Genomic DNA, 24,360 nt, shown 5'->3' with positions numbered 1-24,360 from the left:
TGCGGTAATCTGTGAAATATATTTTCCCAAACCAAAAATGTCTTACCTAAAGAGAACAGGGTATGGATCATCCCTTTCTGGAGGTCCAGTAATACGTGCCATTGTTGGGAAAGACTTAACAGGCGGCTGGATCATTGTATGAGGTGCAGTTTCCATTAAATGGAAAACTTCTTCTAGGAGGTTAATAAGCTTTTCTATTTCCCCTTCACTTATATTTGAGGATTCCAAAAGATCCATATCCATTGAAGCCTCTACCTCATTTTCATATTCTGGGTTTGTTCTCTCAAGTCCAGTATCTGTGTCATGATCAGGTTCACTGTGGTTAGGAACAGATGAAGTCTTCTCTGCTAAATGGTCACCAAGTCTTTTAATCTCTGACAAGATTTCATAGAAATGACACTTCTGAAGAATAGCCGAACCAGCAGTGACAACTCTCACAGTCTGATCTAAAAGTATGAGCTCCAGAAGTTTTTGATAGCCACTTTTTTCATTCTGCCTACCTCTTAAAAAAGCTTCCATTCCTTCTGTCATACTAATGACACTGTCCAAAGCTTTAAAAGCATTTAACTTAAGGGAAGATGAGACATGATCAGCAAACAGGAGCTCAAATAATCCATTGATTACTCCTGCTTGTAGCAATCCCATGACACCTTGAGCCCCACATTCTGCTAGTGAGGACACTAATTTGGTCCCAGCTTTGAGTTGTCGGACATTTAAGGCAATGGGCTGGCGAAGAGCTACTTGTAAATTTAAAGCTTGCATGGTCCACTCTACCAACTGGCCAAGAGAGTCTTGTTTTGTGTTTTTCAACTGCAAATAACTTAATCCTTTTATTATTAAACTTGGAATTTCTTCTAAAGCTGTTACCCATTTTGCACCTCTATCCTCCCGATACAAATCTAACAGTTCAGTTAACTTCACTGAAGCTTCTACTGCCCCTGAATTTTCTTTATCTGGACCTTGATCCTTCATTCTACTGATTTCAATTTCAAAAGTAGTCTTGTAGGGACAGCTGAAGTATAAGAGTGGTACAAGCTCCCTGTCATATGGATCATATGTCATAGGAGGAACTGAAGCTAAGTCTTCAGGAGTGTATTCAACATCAAAGTTCGGATACTTAAAGGTTTCACGTTCCAAGTCAGCAATTCCATCTTCATCACTGGAAATTTGTTCATAACCATCATCCCCTGAAAATCAGTTTGAATAATATTTAAATATTATATCACTGTTGTTTAATGCAAAAAATTTAGCTAATCAAAAAAATATTTTATTTAGTAGTATGGCAAAAAAATAAGAATTAATGATTTTTAAACAAAATTAACTTCTGCCCCAACATCTTATCAACAATTACATTTTATAATTTTATAAATTTTTTCTAATTTTTATTTTATAATTTCTAATTTTTATTTTTCTAATTTTATGATTTTATAATTTCTAACAGAATGATGAATTTCATTTTATAATTTCTAATAGAATTTTATAATTTCTCATAGAATTTCTATATATTTTATAGATGTATAATTTTATAATTTCTAATAGAATAATTAATGAGAAACTTCATAAGCAAAGTCCTCTATCTGTTCAAATTTACAACTAACTCTGCTACAGAATCTTTTCCTCACAGAAATAAAATTAGAAATGTCGTAAAGTAACAAAAATACCTCTCAGGGGCACCTGGGTGGCTCAGTCCGTTAAGCAACTGCCTTCGGCTCAGGTCATGATCCCAGGGTCCTGGGATTGAGCCTGCTTCTCCCTCTTCCCCGCTTGTGCTTTCTCTCGCTATCTGTCTCTCTCAAATAAATAAATAAAATCTTTTTTTTTCTTTTAAGATTTTTTATTTATTCATTTGAGACAGAGATACAGAGAGAGAGCATGAGCACGGGAAGAAGCAGAGGGAGAGGGAGCAGCAGGCTCCCCGCTGAGCCAGGAGCCCGATGTGGGGCTCAATCCTAGGACACTGGGATCTTCAACCTGAGCCGAAGGCAGATGCCCAACCATCTGAGCCACCCAGGTGCCCCCATAAATAAAATCATTAAAAAAAAAAAAAACCTCTCTCAAAAGGGAAGAAGTTAACCTTGCCCTCATGAGAGAGCATTTTTAAGTATTTTTAAGATGGAAAAAAAAAATGATGGGAAAGATTATTAAATTTAACTAATAATGCCATAATCACAAAACTAAAACAAATATTTTCATTGAAAACATTTTAAGTTCTTTCTTTCTGTCTTTTTAAAGATTTTATTTGACAGAGAGAGACACAGCAAGAGAGGGAACACAAGCAGGGGCAGAGGGAGAGGGAGAAGCAGGCTTCCCGCAAAGCAGGAGCCAGATGCGGGGCTCGATCCCAGGACTCTGGGATCATGACCTGAGCTGAAGGCAGACGCTTAACGACTGAGCCACCCAGGCGCCCCTTAAGTTCTTTCTTAACATTATTTTCGTATTCGTGAATTTTTATTTCTCTTCATTTACCTATCACACAGTTTCCTAGGTATTTCATTTTTATGGAAAAGTTGTTCACTTAAAATGCTCAGCTGGGCCAAAACAAAGCTTTCTTATCATTATACATGTGCAACTTTCTCCTCTAATTAAAAAAAAATAAGATTATAGAGAGAAAACCTGGTTTTACTTTTTAACACTGCTATTGCCTGGCTGTGGGAAAACTGGCATGAGTAATAACAGTCTATGTAAGAAAAGGAAATGTTTCTAGAGTATTCCTCCAGCATCAGCCATCTTTTGACATTCTTTGGTAAAAACAAGTTAGTCTTAGCCATATACTCATCATATCTGAAACGATAAGGGCTTACAGAGGCATGACTCTGGGATAAACCAGATTATCTTCTATTAAAAACCAAATTAACCAGCCTCTTTCTCTCACCTTTTCTACAAAAATGATTAAGAAAACAGCCTGCCTGAAATCTAACTACTATTTGTCAGTCAAATGCAATAAAATATAAAAAGGATTATTTGCTAATCAGGGAGTAGGGGAAGCTAAAAAAGTATCTCTCAATAACCTATTTCTATTCTGTAAAAGGGCCCCTGTGATACCAAAATCTACTTTCATGTAGAATCATCTTCACCTTCACTAGTTTAGGAAAAAACAAGGCAGTTTATCTGTCATTTTACATAAATGCTTTAACATTACATGCTGTTTCTTGGACAAATTAAGAGTCAATTACTTTTTACTTTCAAAGGAAAAATAAAGCCTAATCAAAGGACTGCATCATGCTGTCATATAACCCTGTATAGCTGAGATTCTTTTCCCCTGAATTTCTAAAAACGTAGCATTTTGCTAAAATATCTAGGTGGCAGACATCTTTAGGAATTCCATCCAGCTTACAACACCACTCCTTACTCTGAAAACAGCCTGTCAAATCTCTAATCATCAGGTATTTGCTACATGATCTTGCTTCCCTGGCCAAAACTGATGGTACCAAGGGGCAACTGATATTTTAGCAAGCCAAACAATCTTTCTCCCAAGAAAATGCAAATAAGACTAGAGAAACAGCCAGGTAGTTTAGGCTGGTTGGTTAAAAAGAGGAGATTAAACCTGTGGGGTGAACAGAGAAACAATAGTTAGCTAGCTGACAGAGAGAAAATAAAGTAAAAACATAAAGCAAACAAAAAATGGAATCCCAGTTCTAGTCAAGTCTTGAGGCCCAGCTACATTCCATCCTTTGAGTTTCTTGAAAGCCATTTATCTTTGCTCTAAATTCTCTTGCATCGCTCAAAGCTACATCAAGTTAGTTCCTAGTACTTAAAACCAAAAAGTCCTAATAAATATAACCCACCTTCACCTTCTTCATCCTCTTCACCTTCTTCCTCTTCATCTTCTTCTTCTTCCTCAGGGATACTGTCTACTGTATGGCGATCATCCTCATCTTCATCCTCTTCTTCCTCTACATCCACATCATCTTCATCATCTTCTCCTTCTTCTTGCTGTTCTTCTTCTACTTCTCCTTCATCAGAATACTGCCCTTCCTGGGGAACAGAATTCCGATCAGGAGAAATGGGTTCAAAGTAATCTTCTCTATGAGAAGCATCCTCTTCCTTATCACCAGACACTGAAAAATTGAGATTTAAGAGACAGAGTATTTTAATGGTTTAAATAACATAAGGTAGCAGGACTGGAATACTGTAGCTACTTAATGCCATTTTGGATGATTTAGCTCATAAATACCCTTTTAAAAAAAGTGGTAGAATTATCTGCTTTTAAAAATATTAGGAGTATGTACTGCATAATTTTATACAGTGAGAATTAATAAAGTACACTATTTTATGTTCTAACACCAGAAACTAATCCTTTTCTTTTCAGCTATTAAGTACACAGGTTATTATCTCTTCCAATACATACTGCTTATTTTTAACTAGTACTCTTCTGTATATAACACTACAACACTTTATTTTCAAAGCAATGTTGGTACAGTTTCAAATGAATGAACTAATTTTTTTTTTTTTAAACAAGTTCACCTGCCAACGGAAAAACAAAAGGAAATACTGCACAGGAAAAGGGTAGCGGGCATTCATTAAGATCGATTACCTACATCTACTTTTCTTCCTTTAATCAAAAAGCACTATAACATTAATCAAGGTGAGGGGGACTGATTTTATTCATACCTGGCAAAGGTACGGGATCATCTTCATCATCATCAGGTGGAGGTGGTCCTGGAGGAGTTCTTGGTCCCCTTGGCTGTGGTCTTGGAGGGCTTCCATTAAACTGATCTTCTTTCTCCCCATCAGCTAGTTTTAGTAGAGACAGAAAAAGAACTTTCAAATTATTAAAATAAAGTGAAATGAATGCATGACAAAAATGCTGTTAATCATTTGAGTTTTTCATCTTCAGAATTTATTGATAAACTCTTCCTTCCCAACATCTAACAAATTTTACTAATTAATTTATATTACAAAAGTTAGAATTTCTGACTTCCCACATACTAAAATATACTCTTGGGCATTATCCCAGAGAAATGAAGACTTACTTTCCTTAGGAAGATGTACACAAAAAGCTGTTCATAACAGCCTTATTTGCAAAAGTCAAAAACTGGAAACTACTTAAGTGTCCTTCAGTGGTTGAACAGCTAAATAAACTATGATATATCCATACTAATGTAATATTATCCAGCAATTAAAAAGAATGAACTATTGATACACACAACAAAGTGGATGAACTTCAAAGAACTCATGCTGATTGGAAAAGGCCAATCTCAAAAAGATACCTACTGCATGATTCCATTTATGTAATATTCATGAAGTAATATAATTATAGAGTTGGAGAACAGATTAGTGGCTGCCAAAGGTTAGGGATGGGTGGCATGCGTGTAGCTATTAAAGAATAATACCAGAATAACTTGATGGTACAATCAAGTATCTTGACTGTAGTGGTGGTTATGAAAGGCTATACATAACATAAAGCTGCATACAGCTACACATACACACACACACACACGCACAAGTGCATGTACAATTGGTGAAATCTGAACAAGCTTTGTAGAAAATTTTGTTTTGATATTGTTCTACAGTTGTAAAAGCGGTTATCAGTGGCGGAACCTGGGGAAAGAGTGCACAGGACTTCCTCATGCAGTTCTTTGCAACCTCTTATGGATCTATAATTATTTCAGAATAAAAAACAAAAACAGGGGCGCCTGGGTGGCTCAGTCATTAAGCGTCTGCCTACAGCTCAGGTCATGATCCCAGGGTACTGGGGTCAAACCCCTGCATCAGACTCCCTGCTCAGTGGGAAGCCTGCTTCTCCCTCTCCCACTCCCCCTGCTTGTGTTCCCTCTCTCGCGTTCTCTCTGTCAAATAAATAAAATAAAATCTTAAAAAAAAAAAAACTAAAAACATACATACATTCATATACAGAAAATGTATGAGCACAAGTGTCAATTTTAAAACAAGTCAGTAAATTAAACAAAAATTCTGAGTAGCCACTATGTATGTTAGGCACTGTGATTAAGACTAGATGTGATATGATAAGGCTAGAAACACAAATGCAAGTAAAACATACTCTCAGTCCACAAGGAGTTCAAAGTCAGGAAAAAAAAAGAAAGACAAATGAGCACAGAAAACTGAAGGATTAAAAGAAAAAGAAAAGTGATGGGGCATCTGGGCAGCTCAGTCGATTGGTTTCCACTCAGGTCATGATCTTATGGGTCGTGAGAACATGCCACATGCTCAGCAGGGAGTTTGCTCAGGATTCTCTCCCCCTTTCCCTTTGTCCCTGTCCCCACCCCATCCCCCACCCCGCGCTTTCACTCTCTCTCTCTCTAAAATAAGTGGTAAGTCTTTAAAAAAGAAAAGTGAAAGATTAACTTTACTGAACAGGTAAGATTTAAGAAAAGAGATGAAAGGGGTGCCTGGGTGGCAAAGTCAGTTGAGCATCCGACTCAGTTTGGGCTCAGGTCCTAATCTCAGGGTCATGGGATCGAGCCCTACATGGGGCTCCATGCACGGGGCAGAGTCTGCTTAAGAGTCTTTCTCCCTCTGAGACAAACCATAAGAGACTCTTATCATAGGGAACAAACTGAGGGTTGCTGGAGGGGAGAGAGGTAAGGGAATGGGGTAACTGGGTGACAGACATTAAGGAGGGCACGTGATGCAATGAACACTGGGTATTACATAAGACTGATGAATCACTGACCTCTACCTCAGAAACCAATAATACGTTATATGTTAATTAGCTGAATTTAAATTTAAAAAAAAGATTCTCCCTCTCTCTCCGCCCCCTCCCCTCTGTAAAATAAATAAATAAATCTTTAAAAAAGAGACGAAAATACAGTGTGTGACTACCAGAGACAAAGAGTTCACATCACACTATTATATCATGCTTAAGAGGAGGTCATTTTATTGGCTCATTAAATGTTCACTGTAAAGCAAAAGACTTTTCCCTAGTGACCTCAATTATAATTTCAAAATGTATTCCTGAATCTCCTTATTTCAACAGCTTACGGTGAATAATACTGGAATAAGGAGAAGAGATCCTGGGAAACAGGACTCCAGCTGCCTGCCTTATAGAAGGAAAGCCACTGAAATTTAATAGAGTTCTTATTTTTCTTGTCTCCAGTTAATGAGCAAAAGGTTCTCAAAAATGGGGAAAAATCTGCATTTAGACATCTAACCAAATCTGAAATGCACTCCTGAAAAAAAAAAAAATTAACATGAGTATTCTAAGAATATATACCAAACTTACTGCCTATTCCTCAATTCCTTTGGAGATACTTTTGATATTAAACCATGAGTAACCACTGGATTACATTTACATATTTTAAATTAAAAAACCTCAGGTCAATTCAAACAGCATTCTAGGAAAATAGAGGAAGAAAATAAAATATAACCACTTCAACATAAAAAGAAACTCCTATAGGAAAGAATTGGGAGACTGACAATGATATCTTCTCAAGTTTTAAGAAAGGTTCAAAGGGTGAAAGAGCTATTTGAATTACTTTTTCCTACTATAATAAACATAAGTGTCACTGATAAAGACAAATTTAAAATTCTCACCATGTTTTGGATTCCTTTTCAAACTTGGCTGTGGCTGGGGAGGAGGTGGAGGTGGTGGTGGTGGAGGTGGAGAGTCTCTGTCATGACTTATCACTCTATCCACTGATCCATATATTGCCAGTGTCAGACAATTGTACCAGCCTCTTAACACCAAACCATCGGTATTCACCTAATTTGTTGGGGGAAAATATCTTTCAAGTTAATGTTTTAATATGCCAAAAGTAAACTGGTATCAAATTACTTTGTGGTTAAACTGAAGTCTTTAAAAGTATGCTGAAACTGCAAAGGTCAATACTGGTGGAAATTTACCCAGAGGCATAGCTTTTATATGGCCCTCCAGAATTGCCATACCTAAACCTGTCTCAAGACTACATCTCCCCTGTCTGATACCTTATGTCAACTCTGTTCAAAAAGCATAACCAGATTCCCAATCAAGAGAATAGAAATGAGAACAAAATTAAGTGGGAGTTACTGCCAATTAATAAATTAAACCCCAATAGTTAAATAGGTCATGGAAGTGCACAAAAGCACAAACTGTGCCCAGACTGAAGAATTATAAAGTCCACAAAATTGTATAGCATTCTTTTTACATGCTCAACTCATACATGCAGATATATTTTATATACCCGCACTGTACTTAAAAACTAAGGGTAAGGGGCGCCTGGGTGGCTCAGTCAGTTAAGCGTCTGCCTTCGGCTCAGGTCACGATCCCAGGGTCCTGGGATCAAGCCCCGCATCGGGCTCCCTACTCGGCAGGGAGCCTGCTTCTCCCTCTCCCACTCGCCCTGCTTGTGTTCCCTCTCTCGCTGTATCTCTCTCTGTCAAATAAATAAAATCTTTAAAAAAAAAAAAACACTAAGGGTAACCAGAAGTATTAAAGTGTTTTTGCAAAGAAACTTTCTCCTAAAAAGATCAAAGACTTTATCAATGCCATCAATCCTCAATATTTCCTTCTGTTTTTCAATACTTATCTACATTAATTGCTGTATTTTCAGAATAACTATGAGAGGTAGGCAGAGTGAGTATCCTCCACAGGTAAGAAAATCAGAGTGTCAGTAGAAGAACCTGAACTAGAAACCAAAGCTCCTGACTTCTGAGTTCTTTCCACTCTACCATGTTGAGTAAAGATGAAGTAATAAGTAGTAATAGAGCCCCTTCTAAAGGCATGATAAGGAAGAAAGAAATCATTATTTTCCTTGCTAACTCTAGCAAACTCCAGTAAAGGGAAACTAGGGGCCAGAAGAAAGGCTCAAAGACTATGTCCAGGGATCAACAGATTTTAAACAGAAGCCCCACTGGAAGACAAAGAGATAAGGAAGATAATTTTTAGTCTAAACAGAATGTAGAGGATTAAATACCCACCTCCCCACCAAAAAAACAAATAGGCTAAATAGTCCCATATTAGATCACAGTGATTTTTACATTTCTGATTGCCCATAATTTAGCTCTTCCAAATGCTTCCAGAATGGCATTTTGTATATCAAGAAATAAGGCATACTTTTGATATGAAAAGGAAGAGATATAAAATATGTATTTGTTAAGAAACCTAAGCCACAGTGGTGTCTAATAACAATTTACCTTCCTGTCATCTTCTGAACTTGCTCACCTAAAGAAAAGAGGGGAAAGCACAAATGCTGGCCTCTTCCTGACTCACATTAGAATTAGAGGAAGAAAGAGCTTTATGGGTAGACAATGACATTACATTGTCTTTACTCCATTTTAAAATAGCTTCTAGACACAAGAGGAATCAGACAAGAAATGATGTTATCCTGCAGCACTAGAACCAAATAGGCTGATATTCTGCATCACTGGTTTATTTAGATCAAAACTTTAAAGTGAAAACAAACAGTAGGAACAAGATGAAAACTGACTTCTGCAATTACCTTTGAGTTGGGTCTAAAGATGATAGAAGTGTTCTCATCATATTCCAGGCTGCCAAAAGAGTAGGAATAAATATATAGGCTCAAACACTGAACATCACAGTTCATGAAGAAGACTTTCTAAATGTTTATGTTTTAATAAAACCAAATGCTAGATTGTTTTAATAAACCACAAAGTTTAGTTTTAATTTACTCCCCCCAAAAAGTTATCAAGTGTAAAACAAACTCCCCAGAGATTCTGATTTAACTGGCCTGGGATGGGCATAGGTATCAGTATTTTTTTTTTAAAGCATCCCAGCTTTAAAAAAAAAAAAAAAACGCATCCCAGGTAATCCCAATATACAGCCAAAGTAGAGAACCATTGCATTATAGCCTTCCAAAAATGTATAATGGGACGAAACAGAGAAAAGTACCTATTTTTATCAAGTAGGTACTAACATAAGAAAAACATTCTATAATATTAAAAATTAGCTGCTTCCGATTATTTAGGTTCCCTTTGTTTTTTTTTTAAGTTAAATTATCAATATAAGTTAATAATAACTGAAAGAAGGATCAATTAAATAACAATTAAATCTAAAAAACTGTTAATTCCTGGACAGGGATAGAAATTTTTCCATTTTTAAGCCACCTTTAAATTTTTTATTTTATAAATGAGTTCTAAGTAAACTCATTTAATGGTCAATTATTTTGCAGATATCAAAACAACTAGTTTTAATAATACCAAGCATATATTAGATAATCCAACATGGGGGTTTCTATTAACAAAATTCTCACTTTACAAAATATGACCATGGAATTTTAAATTATGTAGCAGTGTGATGTAAAAGACACAAATTATTAGCTCTCAATGTGTTTACACAGTTCTTTTAAAGAAATTAAAAAGCAATCTTTTCCAAATTAGGTTATTATCAAATCATTTGATATGTATAAGAAATGTATACACCAATAAAAAGCAAACAAAAGATGGCTAATGTTTCATACATTTAAAATTTTATTTTATAAAGAAACTCAGCATCTTCTTAGGAGCTTGATATTTCTTTAATAATGCCAACTGGTCAAATAAATCCTTTCCTTCTATCTAAAGAATAAAAAGGTTTGCCTACTAATTCCTGAGTTTCTGGTGAAATTACCTAGTAGGTACATACCTTCCCAACCTATCGAAAACTGGGGCACTTGGTTTGCTTACATTATTAAAGAATAAGTCTAATTGAAATGTGTGCGGAGAGGTCTCCCTGTGAATGAAACAAAGTTGAAACGTCAGCCTTTGCAATAATCAGTTCCTAAATTAAAACAAAAGACAAAGTAAGTACAAATTTAAAAGCAATTATATCTTTATATCTTAAGATTTAAATAAAAATATATAGTTAATTGTAATATTTTCCATAATTTTATTCATATCCAATTTTCAAGTAGGCAACTTCACTTTGAGTATTACTGAAAGTGAAATTTTAATAATCAAGTATCTTTAGCCTGCTACTTGGACCATACTAACACACGTAAATATTTTTAAATTTTAATGTATTCTAAAAGCAAATGCTAATTAATTGTGACATCTAATTTTATAATTCTTTATAGCATGATTCCCTTCCATTAGCATAAAGAATGAGGAGTTAACTAACTTCAAGTTATATAATTACAATTTGATTTCAACCTAACCAACATTAATACAAGATTATAGCATCAGAGCCCTAAATTGTGACTTAAAGCCTAAATCCCTATTTGTATAGCAACAATCTGCATATTTTGATTCTTTTTTAGATTTATATAGTTAAGAGTAAAGCCTATTTAATTTGTGTTAGAATGAAATTACTTGATATATATTTCACCCTTGGCTGAAATTCCTTAGACTCAACTGAAAACCTTGATTTTAAATACCACATATTTTATTATTTACAAAAAATCCAAATGGAAAAAGTGTAATGCCCCGAGTATATCAAACAGGTTCCCTCATGCACAGATTGAAGTAAAAGCAGGTGCAATCGTTCTGAAAGGCAATATGGCAATAAAATTCAGGAGAATGAGAAAATGTTCACACCATCTGATCCAGAAATACTTTCTTCTAAGAAGCGTTTCTATGGAAACACTGTTGTACAAAGATTTTTTTGAAGAGGATGCTCACCATACTCTCACTTGTAATTTGAAAAATAAAAAACACCTTATGATCCCCACATAGGAAACTAGCCAAATAACTTACAGTACAGTAGTACCCCGTTATCCACAGAGGATACGTTCCAAGACCCCAATGGATGCCTGAAACCATGGATTGTACTGAACCCTACATATACTACATTTTTTCTTATATATATATACCTACAATTTATAATTAGGCACAGTAAGAGATTAACAACAACTAAGAATAAAATATAACAATTATAATATACCATAATAAAAGTTATATGAATGTGGTCTCTCTCAAAATATTGTGAACTCACTCTTCTTCCTGTGATATGAGATGATAAAATGTCTATGTGATGAGATGAAGTGAGGTGAGTGACACAGGCATTGTGACTTAGCGTTGGGCTACTACTGACCTTCTGACGATCTGTCAGAAGGAGGATCATCTGCTTCTGGACTGCGGTTGACCGCAGGTAACTGAAACCCGGAAAGTGAAACGGTGGATAAGGGGGGACTACTGTACAGTCATTCATTAGATTATGCAACCACTAGAAATCATATTTTCAAATAATACTTAATGATGTGAAAGTAGTCCTGATATAATGTTAAGTAAAATAAAGAAATACACAAAATTAGTATATAGTTGAGTCAGAGTAGCATACCTTTACCTTACCCAAATTCAACTATTTATGTGCTCAACATCTCTAGTCTTTCCCTCCCATCCTTCTTCAAACTAGACCCTGGCCTTCAATACCTCAAGGAAAGGGAAAAGGGCTCAAATGCAAATTCTTGACTTCTGAGGCCCCAAAGACTCAGGTGCTAGTCACTGAAAAGTGATTTAAAAAATCAATGGTGAGATGCCTGGGTGGCTCATTCGGTTAATCATCTGCCTTCAGCTCAGGTCATGATTCCAGGGTCTTGAAATCGAGTCCCGCGTCAGGCTCCTTGCTCAACAAGGAGCATGCTTCTCTCTCTGCCTGCCTTTCTCCCTGCTTGTGCTCTCTCTCTCTCTAACAAATAAAGAAAATCTTTTTTAAAAATAAAAATAAAGAATCAATGATAATTTGACTGCACTAGACTTTCATCTTAAAACTTGTTGACCCAAACCTAACCTCACGTAAGATACCACATTTACAAAAAATAACAAAATATACAAACACACATAAACATTAAATAACACAAGCATCAAATGTAAGGATTTTCTGAGGATGGAGGAATTAAAGGGATTTTAATTTTACCTATACATTTCTGAGTTTTATAATGAGAAAAAACACTACTGTAAAGTATGCTGCACAAACATTACTTGATCTCTAACATTACTTCCCAACATCTTACATTTGCATGACTGTATTAATACTTCATTTTACTGTTCTACAACATATTAATCACATATAAAGTTGTTCCTGACAATTTCATATTTGGAATTATTAAAACATGAACTGCCATTCACCCCCAGCTAAGAAACAGGTAAGAGAGATAAGAGGATAGAATATGTAACAATACTCCTACCAATTGCAGCCAATGACAGAAATCCATTTTGCCTGCTGTGCCAGCCAGTGTCCAAGATAGTCCCCCAAAGACCCCTCATTTCTGACACCTTTGTGTAGTTCCCTCCCACACTGTACCAGCAGAATATGTAATCAACAGAATATGGTAAAAATGACAGTATGCCATTTCTGATATTAAGTTATAAGCATGCTCTCTCACTCTTGGATCACTGGCTCTGTAGGAATCCATGTTTTGACATGAGCAGCCCCATAGAGAGGGTCTCCTGGCAAGGAACTGAAGTCTCCTGACAAGAGCCATGTGAGTGAGCTTCTAAGCAAATTCTCCAGCCCCAGTCAAATCTGAGACTACAGCCCTGGCCTGTATCTTGACTATAACATCATGGGAGAACTTGAGCCAACTAAGCCACTTCTGGTTTCCTGACCCTCAGAAATAGCGTGAAATAATAAATGTTTACTGTTTTAGGCTGCTAATTTTGCTGTAATCTGTTATGTAGCAATAGATAACAGACCTTCCTTGACCAAAAGCAGTACAATTACAGAAGACTGTTAGATACTCTATTATTCTTTGATCTTTCCCATTCTACACACATCTCCTTTAAAGGAAAAAATAGGAAGAAATTATAGGAAAACATGTTTTAATTTCCTTAAACATGGAAAAAAAGATATGAAGTAAATTATGATTTCTCATTATAGTCATTAAACATTCTTATTGTTTTGTGTTTGTTTTACTTTTGAATGACTTGAAAACCTTTGAAGATTTTATATCTATTTCTATAAATAACCAACTACATTTCATAATTATGAAGAAATGAGCCCTTAACTTTGAATCCATACCGTAACATTGACTACTAAGTAGCTGGTTTAACTCTTACAAGTAACAGAAATTAAGCCATCACAGCATGCACATAATGAAATGTGGTATTGAGACTATAAGCTAAAAACTCACATAAATAAATGTATTACACATATTCATGCTTCCACAACTAAAATTTGGCTTATACTTCTAATTCATTTAATTAAAATAAGATGATAATGATTATTCATGTTACAACAAAGATCAAATTCCTGTTTTAGGGCAGCTGTTAAAGTTATCAACACCACATCAGAGACCATGTCTTACATTTTGCTTATTCCCACAGAGCCTAAGAAAGAGAAAGCATCAAATAACTATTTGCTAATTACAACTAAAGGATAATGTGAAACTAAAATTTATAAAAAAAGACACATGTATCAGGCTAAGAAGATCACTAAGTCAGAAAACTGGTATTATAAAATAATATAAAAGATATATTTCTAAATATTCAGACTAATTCTTATTTATTTTCAAGGAAAAAAACAGGTTAAAAATAATTCATCTTAAAAAAAGAGCCTTCATCTACTAGATTGTGCCACCCCAGAATATTTTAGAAAATATAAACCTATTTCACCAATTAAAAAATAAATGAAGAAAAAAATTTCATCTAGTACTTAGATCAAAAAATTGCTCTTTTCAGATTTATGATACATGGATTATATAGAAAGCCTACAGTCAATTACAATGCAACATAACATAACCATAACTGAATAAAGTTTTAGGGTTTTTGTTTTTTTGTTTTTACTTCCAAAAGATTACCTTAAATTTTTACATTTAAGAGTATGTCTAGGACAATCTTTGGTCACAAACACTTTTAAAAAGAAAGTTGACTTACCCATATGCTCTATTATCTGGCAGGCTGCTATGGGCTCTTACTCCTGGGGGTATGACTCGGACTTCATTGATATAAACCACACATGGAAAACGAACTACATCTATATGAGAACTTTGCTTTAAAAAAAAAAAGGGAAGGAGAAGGACATACTGTAAGCAAAATACTTTGTCTATTCAAAATTTATTCATCTTCAATTTCTTTCTTTCAGAATGTCACAAATTTTCTTAAACTCTGTATCATTAAAACAGTGTTATTATATTATTTATAATACTGTAGAAATCATTGTTTTGAAAATAGCTGATGATAAAATGTACTAATTAAATCTCTCCATGTGTGTATTAACATTTTCTGCAGCATATTTGCCTCTCTGCTGATGTTCTGCTTAGGCCAATACAGACCCACAATCCCTTACTGTGAAAGATGCCTTTCACAATACTAACTTACTGTGCTTTTAGAAAGGTAATATAATACAAATACTGCGTATTGCTTAACAGCCGCTGCTTCTGGGGCAGTACCTTGTAATCAAAACATTATTTCTGCAACTACATGTATAAACATTCACACTAAATAAAGATTATAACTATCATGTCAGTTCAAATCAGATTGCATAGCCAAATGAATTTTTCTGCCATTTTTGACTTTCTGAATTATAGAGAAGAGACTAAGGATCTATGACTTTTGGACAGCAGCTGAACTTGTATCCTAATTATTACAAATATACTGTAGATATTCCACAAATACTATAATAGACTTACACAAAAGAAATTAGCATTTCGTCTCAAACTTTGGTGCTATGTTTCCTTCCTGTAAGGAACTTCTTTTTTTTAAGGATTTTATTTATTTATTTATTTATTTGAGAAAGAGCGCGGGCATGCATAAGTGAGGGGAGGAGCAGAGGGAGAGGGAGAATCTCAAACAGACTCCGTGCTGAGCACAGAGCGACGTGGGGCTTGATCTCATGACTCTGTGATCATGACCTGAGCTGAAACCAAGAGTTGGACACTTAACCGACTGAGCCACCCAGGTGCCCCTGTAAGGAACTTCTCTACTTATAAACTGTACTATATAGAAGCTCCCTTGCTTACATGTTATAAATTCTCATTAATACATACAAAGGAGGGATACCTGGGTGGCAGTTGGTTAAGCGGTTGCCTTCGGCTCCGGTCATGATCCCAGGGTCCCAAGATCAAGTCCCACATCAGGCTCCTTGCTCAGCAGAGAGCCTGCTTTTCCCCCTGCTTGAGCACTCTCTCGCTCTCGCTCTCTCTCTCTCTGACAAATAAATAAGATCTTTAAAAAATATATGTACAAAGGAAACTTAGAACAAAGTTCATTAATTGTATCCTCCTCTACCCTGCCCTATACTGATTAATTAATAGTATCAGTAGTTAGTGTGTAATTGCTGTGGACCTAAAAAAAAAAAAAAATGAACTTAAGGTTTTATGAACAGCTTTTCAAAATCTATTTTGTTTGTAAGTAGAAGAGTTGCTGCATAAGTTGCTACCCCTTTTATTCAATGTTTATTTCTAAACATTTATTAAATGTCTATTATGTTCCAAGGAATGCCAGGTCCCAAGGACACCAAGACAAAGCCATGATTTCAGCCATTAAGGAAGAGACCATCTGCTGTGGTAGACATATTGCTATGATACAGACTCACACAGGATACTGTACAAAGTCAAAGGGGTACTTACCTAACTCAGGTTGTGGGCAAAAAATTGTGGGGAGGAAAAGAGGAGTATCAGGAAAGATTTCCCGAAAGAAGTAGCACCTGAGCTAAGTAAGTCTTAAAGGAAAACAAGAATTCATGGAAAAGGAGGAGAGGAAACAACTTTCCAAGCAAAGGGAGAAGCATGCACATAAGGAATGCAAACAAGACCTTGGAAGGTTCAAGAAACTGTAAGCATAGTTCACCATGGCTAGAGGGCAAAATGGGGGAGAGAGGGAAGTAGGGCAGAGTAGCTAAACACAATCAATAAAATTACAAGAAAAAATTTTAAGATTTTATTTATTTGACAGAGAGAGAGCACAAGTGGGGGTGGGGGGTGCAGCAGGCAGAGGGAGAGGGAGATGCAGACTCCCTGCTGAACAGGGAACCCGACACAGGGCTCGATCCCAGGACCCTGAGATCACGACCTGAGCCGAAGGCAGACACTTAACCAACTGAGCCACCCAGGCGCCCCAAGAAATAAAATTTTTATCCACTGCCATGGGTCAACTCCAAATCTAAATCACCATTTAGGACCTCTCTCCCAAGCCCCAGACCACTATAACCAACTGCCAACCAGACACCTCCACTTCAGTGTCCTTCTGGCACCACAAACTCAACAAGCCAAAACTGAAATCTTCTGTACCAGTGATAATACCACCATCCACACGATGGCCAAGAGAGAAACCATTATCACCCTTTGCTTCTTTCTCATTCTCTCACCCATTCATTTAAACATCAAGTCCTACTGATTAAATCTCTAAATAGCTCTCAAATCTGTGTATTTCTCGGGGCGCTTGGGTGGCTCATTCGGTTGAGCATCTGCCTTCGGCTCAGGTCATAATCCCAAGGGTCTTGGGATCAAGTCCTGCATCAGGCTCCCTGCTCAGCAGAGAGCCTGCTTCTCCCTCTCCTTCTGCCCCTACCCCCCCTCACTCGCGTTCTCAAACACACTGCTCTCTGTCTCAAATAAATAATCCTTAAAAACCTGTGTATTTCAGGGTGCCTGGGTGGCTCAGTGGGTTAAGCGTCTGCCTTCGGCTCAGGTCACGGGATCAAGCCCCACATCGGGCTCCCTGCTCAGGCATGGAGTCTGCTCCTCCCTCTCCATATGCCCCTCCCCCCCTCCCGCTCGTGCTCTCTCTCTCAAATAAATAAAATCTTTAAAAAAAAATCTGTGTATTTCTCTCCATTGTTGCTGTCACTTCTCGAGTTCTAGACACTATGCACACTAATCTGGATTACAACAATAAGATCCTTACTGGTTTTGTGCTTCTTTCTTGCCCCCCGTCCAACCCATTCTCCTATTGCAGTGTGCTCCTTCTAGAAGGTAAATGTATCACTCCCCTGTTCCTTAATGTCCCCAGGCCAAATTCCTTGTCTAATAAACAAATACGGTCTCTTCTTATCATTCCAAATTTATAGCCCCAACATACCATGCTCTTTCTCACCTTCATGCTAATATATCTGCTCCCACACTCCTCTGTCCCACCTCCTTTTAAAGGTCAACTTTCTCTTGAAAGCTGTGCCAGAGCAAGTCTAAATAGGTGCCTCTCCCGGTGAATCAAAAGCCTCGTATCAAACTAAATTGTAATCGCTTCTTTTCTCTCTCCCATTGGAGTGGTATTTCAAGAAGACAAGAACCAAGTCTCAGTTTACTGTTACATTCATAGTGCCTAGCATATTCATTTAATGAATGACTTTTAATAAGTGCTTAATAAAAGCTGACTGAATTGTTTTCAGAAAGTTAAAAATATTACAGTGAAGTAGGGGCTTAAGATATCTCGAGGAGTACAGGGGCACCTGTGTGGTTCAGTTGGTTAAGTGCCTGACTTCGGCTCAGGTCATGATCTCATGGTTCTGGGATTGAGCCTCACATCGAACCCCACATCGGGCTCCCAGATCAGCAGGGAGTCTGCTTCTCCCTCTTCTTCTCCCTCTGCCCCTCCCCCAGCTCATGTGCATGCTCGCTATCTCTCAAATAAATAAAATCTTAAAAAAAAAAAAAAGATATCAGGACACCTCAGTGGCTTAGTCGGTTAAACGTCTGCCTTCGGCTCAGGTCATGATCCCAGGGTCCTGGGACTGAGTCCCACATCAGGCTCCTTGCTCAGCGGGGAGCCTGCTTCTCCCTCTGCCTGCTGCTCCCCCTGCTTGTGCTCTCTCTCTCTCCCTCTCTCTCTGACAAATAAATAAAATCTTAAAAAAATTAAATTAAATTTAAAAAAGATACCTAGAGGAGTACATAAACCTAAGAACACAGGTTGGCAATGGGAAATCAAGAGAGATTTATGACTATGGAGGTAATAGGAATGTGCAGAATAAATTGGTCAAATTCCAGGACTCTGACCCACATTTACCTTCAGAAAGAGTTCCTGTGTATCACAGTATAGCTCTCTCCCCCATGTCACTCTTCTATCCCTGAAAATATTTTCTCTTCTTTTTTTATACTCTCCTTAAAGGTAAGCTAAGGCTATCTCATCTATTCCTACCACTTCCATTATCACTTTTATTCAGATGTGTTCCAAAGTGGTTTCTTTGGACTGGGGAGCCTGGGTGGCTCAGTGTGTTTAGTGCCTGACTCTTGGTATCAGCTCAGGTCCTGATCTCAGGGTCATGGGATCTAGCCCCAGGTCAGGCTCTGCACTGAGTGTGGAGCCTACTTGGGATTCTCTCTCTCCCTCTCCAGATAGATAGATAGATAGGTAATAAATAAATAAATAAATAAATAAATATTCTCTTTACCCCTTTCCCTCTGCCCTCCACACCCACCCCCCCAAAAAAATAAATAAATAAAATAAAATGAAGTAGGATTTTCTAGCATCAATCACTCTTGTAAGACTGTATTTTAACCCAGCAATTCCACTCTAGAAAGTAATAAATCATTAAAGATGCATTGGGGTGCCTGGGTGGCTCAGGGAGTTAAATGTCCGACTTCTGACCTCAGCTCAGGTCTTGATTTCAGGGTCATGAGTTCAAGCCCCACACTGGGCTCCACGCTGGGCATAGAAACTACTTAAAAAAATAAAAATAGGGGCGCCTGGGTGGCTCAGTCGTTAAGCGTCTGCCTTCAGCTCAGGTCATGATCCCAGGGTCCTGGGATCGAGCCCCGCATCGGGCTCCCTGCTCAGCGGGAAGCCTGCTTCTCCCTCTCCCACTCCCCCGCTTGTGTTCCCTCTCTCGCTGTGTCTCTGTCTGTCAAATAAATAAATAAAATCTTAAAAATAAATAAATAGGGCGCCTGGGTGGCTCAGATGGTTAAGCCTCTGCCTTCGGCTCAGGTCGTGATCCCAGGGTCCTGGGATCGAGTCCCACATCCAGCTCCCTGCTCAGCAGAGAGCCTGCTTCTCCCTCTCCCTCTGCACCTCCCCCGCTCATGCTCTCTTTCTCCATATCTCTCTGTCTCAAATGAATAACGAAAAAATAAATAAATAAATAAACAGAGATATATAAATAATAGCACTACCACTTAAAGAAATATTATGCAGCCCAAAAAATGGTATTATATAGAATATTTAGGGAAAGAAACAGGATAGCTAGAGGACAGGAATAAGAAAAAGACATACTTTTTATTGTATACCCTTCTGTACCTTTTGAATTTGTACCTCATACATGTGTTACCTTGTTATAATAAAAAGATAATGTTTTAAAACAAAGTATACTCTTAAAATGTTAGGTAAGCATAACTCTTGGTCTATAAAGATGCACGACACATTGTTAGGTGAGAAAAGAAACCACAAAACAGTAATACAGTATAGGTATGCTAATGCGGATGATGGTGTATACATTTCAGCATATATGTATCTACTAGAGGATGTGGAAAAAAAATTTAAAAAGCTGTTAATCATAGCTAGGACTAAGAAAGGTGAGACTATGAAAGCCTTTGCTTTTCTGTACTTTCTCATTTTTCTATAATGAAATTAAAATTTACTAAGTTATTTATTTTTTAAAAAGTGACATAAAAACCACAAACACAATTTGTAATTCATTTAGAACTACTAAAACCCCTTTCAGTGTTCCTCTTGGGAAATGTAAGTAAGTATCTTCTTCGCCAGATTACAAACTCCTTTGAAAGCAAGGGCAATGGATTTGGGAGTTGTTTGTTTTCTTCTTTGTATTGCCCTTCCTAAACTGTAGCTCACCTTCAAAAGTATTTTTCGTAAGTAATTGTTAAAACAGATTCCCAACTTCCTACTGAGCAAATCTCTCTGGTGTACCACTAAACACATCAAAAACTAAAATTACCTTGTTCCCAACACCCCCAATTCCAGACTTTTCTATTTCTATCAATGGTCCCACCAGTTCTCTAGTCTCTATAACTAGAACTCTATCGTTTTTAACTACTCTTTCTCCCTCACACATCAGTTGCCATGCTGTCCATTCTATGTCCAAAATTTATCTCGTGCCTATCCCCTCCTACTTAGTCCCACTGAGACACAGTATGGCACTGCTTTAGAGCCAGGAAATACGCATTGGAATGCCTTAATCCAGCTATGCCACTTTAGGAAAGTCACCTAACCTCTCACACTCAAGTCTCCTTATCTATAAATTGGGGATAAGAATCTTTCAAAATTACTGAAAGGTAATTAGAGATAATATATTTAAATTACCAAAGCACTGCATCTTGCACAAAATAAGCATTCAATAAATGCTGGCAATGATTACTGCCTACCTGTAACCTGGAACTTTCACTACATCTCACTTTTTCTTCTTGATTTGCTACCTCTAATTTTTCTGAACCATTTTAGGTATTACTGATCAATTAATCGATTTAATGTATTTTACTAGTCAATTAATTTGCCTGCTCAAAAAACTACCTACTTCCTACAAAATAAAGTCCATACTCCTTTAAAAAAAAAAAATTATTTCTTTATTTGACAGAGAGAGACACAGCGAGAGGGAACACAAGCAGGGGGAGTGGGAGAGGGAGAAGCAGGCTTCCGTGGAGCAGGGAGCCTGATGATGCGGGGCTCGATCCCAGTACCCTGGGATCAGGACCTGAGCCGAAAGCAGACGCTTAACGACTGAGCCACCCAGGCGCCCCAAGTCCATACTCCTTTGCTGAGCATTCAAGGAATTCCATGATCTGGCTTCGAACTGCCCTTCAGCAGCCGCTTCATACTAGGATTTTTGGCATTCTCTACAGAGGACTGACTACTCCAGGAGTCCCTGCTTTCTTATCTACAGCTGTGGAATATTTCCTCTTCTACCAAAGACCAAGTTCACATGTCAACTGCCTGGAAGTCTTACCTGATATTCTCAAATGAACAGTCATTTCTCCCTCCCCTGAAATCACATAGCCTTTATTGGTAGCACCTAAGGAAGCTAAATAAATATTGACTGGGGTCCTAATAATGTCAGACACAAATCGGCACTTTGGAATAAAGATGATAAACCCTGGGGCGCCTGGCTGGCTCAGCCGGTAGAGCATGCAACTCTTGATCTCAGCCCCACATTGGGTGTAGAGCTTACTTTTTAAAAAAAAGAGAGAGAGAGAGAGAGGGAGAGAAAGATGATAAACCCCAAGGGATTCCCACTGCTTCTTTACGTACTTATCGCATTCTAACTTGAATTATAATTTTGTGGACCTAACCTCCAATACTTAGTTATAAACTCCTTGGGAACAAACAACTCAATGTTCCATATCCCCCACAAGGCCTTAGCCTTCCTTCAAGGCTCAGTTCAAATGTGATCTCTACTAAGCCTCCCACAATCACTGCCCAAATTGGTCCTATCCTCTCCTGGTCCTCAATGTTTGTCTAAGAATGAGTGAAAAAACACTAGATTCTTAAATATGTAAGTGAATGAATGCTGATTTTCCTAAACTAGAATGCCACTAACTTGTCATATGCTTCTTTCATTTTTAATTGTTCTCTATTACTGTACACATGACAGGTCTGTTCTAATCCATGAGTTTTCTAAAGCCTAGCTGGAAGTACAGTCAGAGAAGTACAGTCAGAGAAGTACCGTCGTTGAACAAGCACAGCTAACTGAACCACAAGAAATGAGACCACAAATTCATTCATTGCTTGTTAAGACATGCTGAAGTTTCCAAAGTTTTGATTTTTACACACCTATAAACCATTCGTTGAGACAATTAGAAGACCAAAGTTGTCAACTTTTTATTTTGCCAAAGCATTAAGATACAACCACTACTCACTATCATCCCTAACTCCGAGGAAAGAAGAGTTCTCTCAATTAAGTTTACACTGAAAGAGACATGTGAGTTCTGGGTTGTTTTATTCTATGGACTTCGTTAATGTTCATTGTTGCCAGCTTTCGGGACCCTTTAGTTAGCCAGCTATATTCAATTTAATTACCACAGGGCCAGTCATACGTTCAAGGGCGCTCAAGTTATGACAGAACGACTCCTCCACAAGACCCCCACCCTCGCCCCTCAAAGACGACAGTGCAACTACGCTGTACAGTTTGATTACAATTCTCTCAATTCTTTCTTCGCAAGTACTCTCCACGCAAAGGACCTTCCGTGTATTTCATGCTCTACCGTGTGAAATCTTTCCGAGAGATAAGGATTAAAGTTTCAGGGCAAACTGGCGAACGCCGCAACCCTAAACCGAATGAGTGTCACATCTGGGCAGCACAACTCCTGTAAGGAAGGAGACCTAGGAGGAGGGACTCAGGAACCACGAAGCCTGCGTGACCTGCTCAGTCACCTATACTGTCAAACTCAAGCTGTCCAAGACCCCTCCCAAACACCACTTGAGGTAAACCTGAGAACCATGATCCTTCTCAATGCCCAAAGCTGACAGGAACAACAGCACAACAAAGGGGCAAGGCAAGCTGAGCAGCCAACTCGACCAAAGACAAGGGGAACTAACGGAAAGCAGGGAAATGAAGGGGCTACTGCCGCCCTCCCTCAGACGTGGTTGCCCACACCCAAGCTGGGGGGGAGGGGGCTGTGTATGTGAGGAGTTAAAGCGGCAATCGGCAGGAGGAAAAGTCGAGGCACGCCTAATGGCCTTTTGTAAGGGTCCTCAAGTCGAGAAGCAGGGTCGGAATCAAGCCGTGAAACCTTACCTCAGCGCTAGGGTGTTTAAAAGTATCTAAAAATAGCAGCTCCATCGCCGAGTCTACCGCCATGTTTGCCGCGGGCGGGGGACAGGGGGAGGACTTCCGGGGCAGCGCTCCAACCTCGGCGACAGCGGCTCAGGAGAGGGAGAGACCGCAGCACTTCCGGTGACCAGAGCTCTGGCGCCGCTAGCCTGGGCCTATCCGGAAGAGTGGTGCTGCTGGAAGTCTCCGGCCCCGCCTTCTCCAGCGCGGCGGAGGGCGCCCCGGAGCGGAGAGCGGGGCGGAGGGGAGAAAAGGAGGGGGCTACGGCGTCGCCAGTGGTCCAAACCCTGTCCTTCTACCGCGTTGCAGAGCCACGACTGCCTTGGGATGGGGAGGTGCCGAGCAGGCTCTGGGGAGGGTGGAGGAGGGGTAGGGAACGCCGCCAACTCTGGACGCCCGGCCCAGTGAAACATACTTTCCAAGCAAGCAGCCTTTGCAGAGCTGATACTTCAATACGCGAGGCTGAAGAGTAACACTTTAAGAAAGAAGAAAAAAAAACTTGTCTCAGAACGGAGAGATTTTTTTTGTTTTCTCATCTGCAAATGTGAATGATAATGCCTAACCCACTGGCTTATTGTGAGAACTAATTGAAATAAAATCGAAGAATTCGTATAATGTGAAATGCCATGAACATAGAAATATAGAATGAAAAGTCTCACTGCCTCGGTGTTGATGAGCATTGGAGCAACAGGAGCTATTTTGTAGTCTAACCTGGCACAAGTGCTTGGGAGAGCGATTAGGAATTAGTTAGTAAAATAACTTCAGTAATTTTACTGTGCCTACCCCGAGTCTAGGATAATTCTCGCATATGTGCCCCAAGAAATAATTCTCGCATATGTGCCCCAAGAAAGGATAATTCTCGCATATGTGCATACAAGAATGTTCATGATAAA

At 38.3% G+C, this 24,360-nt stretch overlaps 1 protein-coding gene across 4 annotated transcripts in view; it reads right to left on the bottom strand.

Moving 5' to 3' along the window:
• The window catches only part of VIRMA (vir like m6A methyltransferase associated), a 61,525-nt gene extending 37,867 nt beyond the window's left edge, over positions 1 to 23,658 (bottom strand). Inside the window, exons 1-8 of one of the 4 annotated variants that reach the window (XM_078072218.1) lie at positions 23,432 to 23,658; positions 14,686 to 14,801; positions 10,520 to 10,606; positions 9,378 to 9,426; positions 7,495 to 7,663; positions 4,612 to 4,734; positions 3,786 to 4,058; positions 47 to 1,187 (exon numbers count right to left, since the gene is read on the bottom strand). In XM_078072218.1, coding sequence (XP_077928344.1) covers positions 47 to 1,187; positions 3,786 to 4,058; positions 4,612 to 4,734; positions 7,495 to 7,663; positions 9,378 to 9,426; positions 10,520 to 10,606; positions 14,686 to 14,801; positions 23,432 to 23,494 — 2,021 coding nt within the window. In that variant the 5' untranslated portion in view covers positions 23,495 to 23,658. The remainder of the gene's footprint in view (positions 1 to 46; positions 1,188 to 3,785; positions 4,059 to 4,611; positions 4,735 to 7,494; positions 7,664 to 9,377; positions 9,427 to 10,519; positions 10,607 to 14,685; positions 14,802 to 23,431) is intronic. The other 3 variants (XM_078072216.1, XM_078072215.1, XM_078072217.1) reach the window with 3 other exon arrangements.
• Between the last annotated feature and the right edge of the window lie 702 nt (positions 23,659 to 24,360).

Source organism: Halichoerus grypus, chromosome 5 (assembly GCF_964656455.1).
Source record: "Halichoerus grypus chromosome 5, mHalGry1.hap1.1, whole genome shotgun sequence".
Taxonomy (NCBI): domain Eukaryota; kingdom Metazoa; phylum Chordata; class Mammalia; order Carnivora; family Phocidae; genus Halichoerus; species Halichoerus grypus.
Note: the sequence above shows the minus strand (reverse complement) of the source record. Positions and strands in the feature narration are given on the sequence as shown.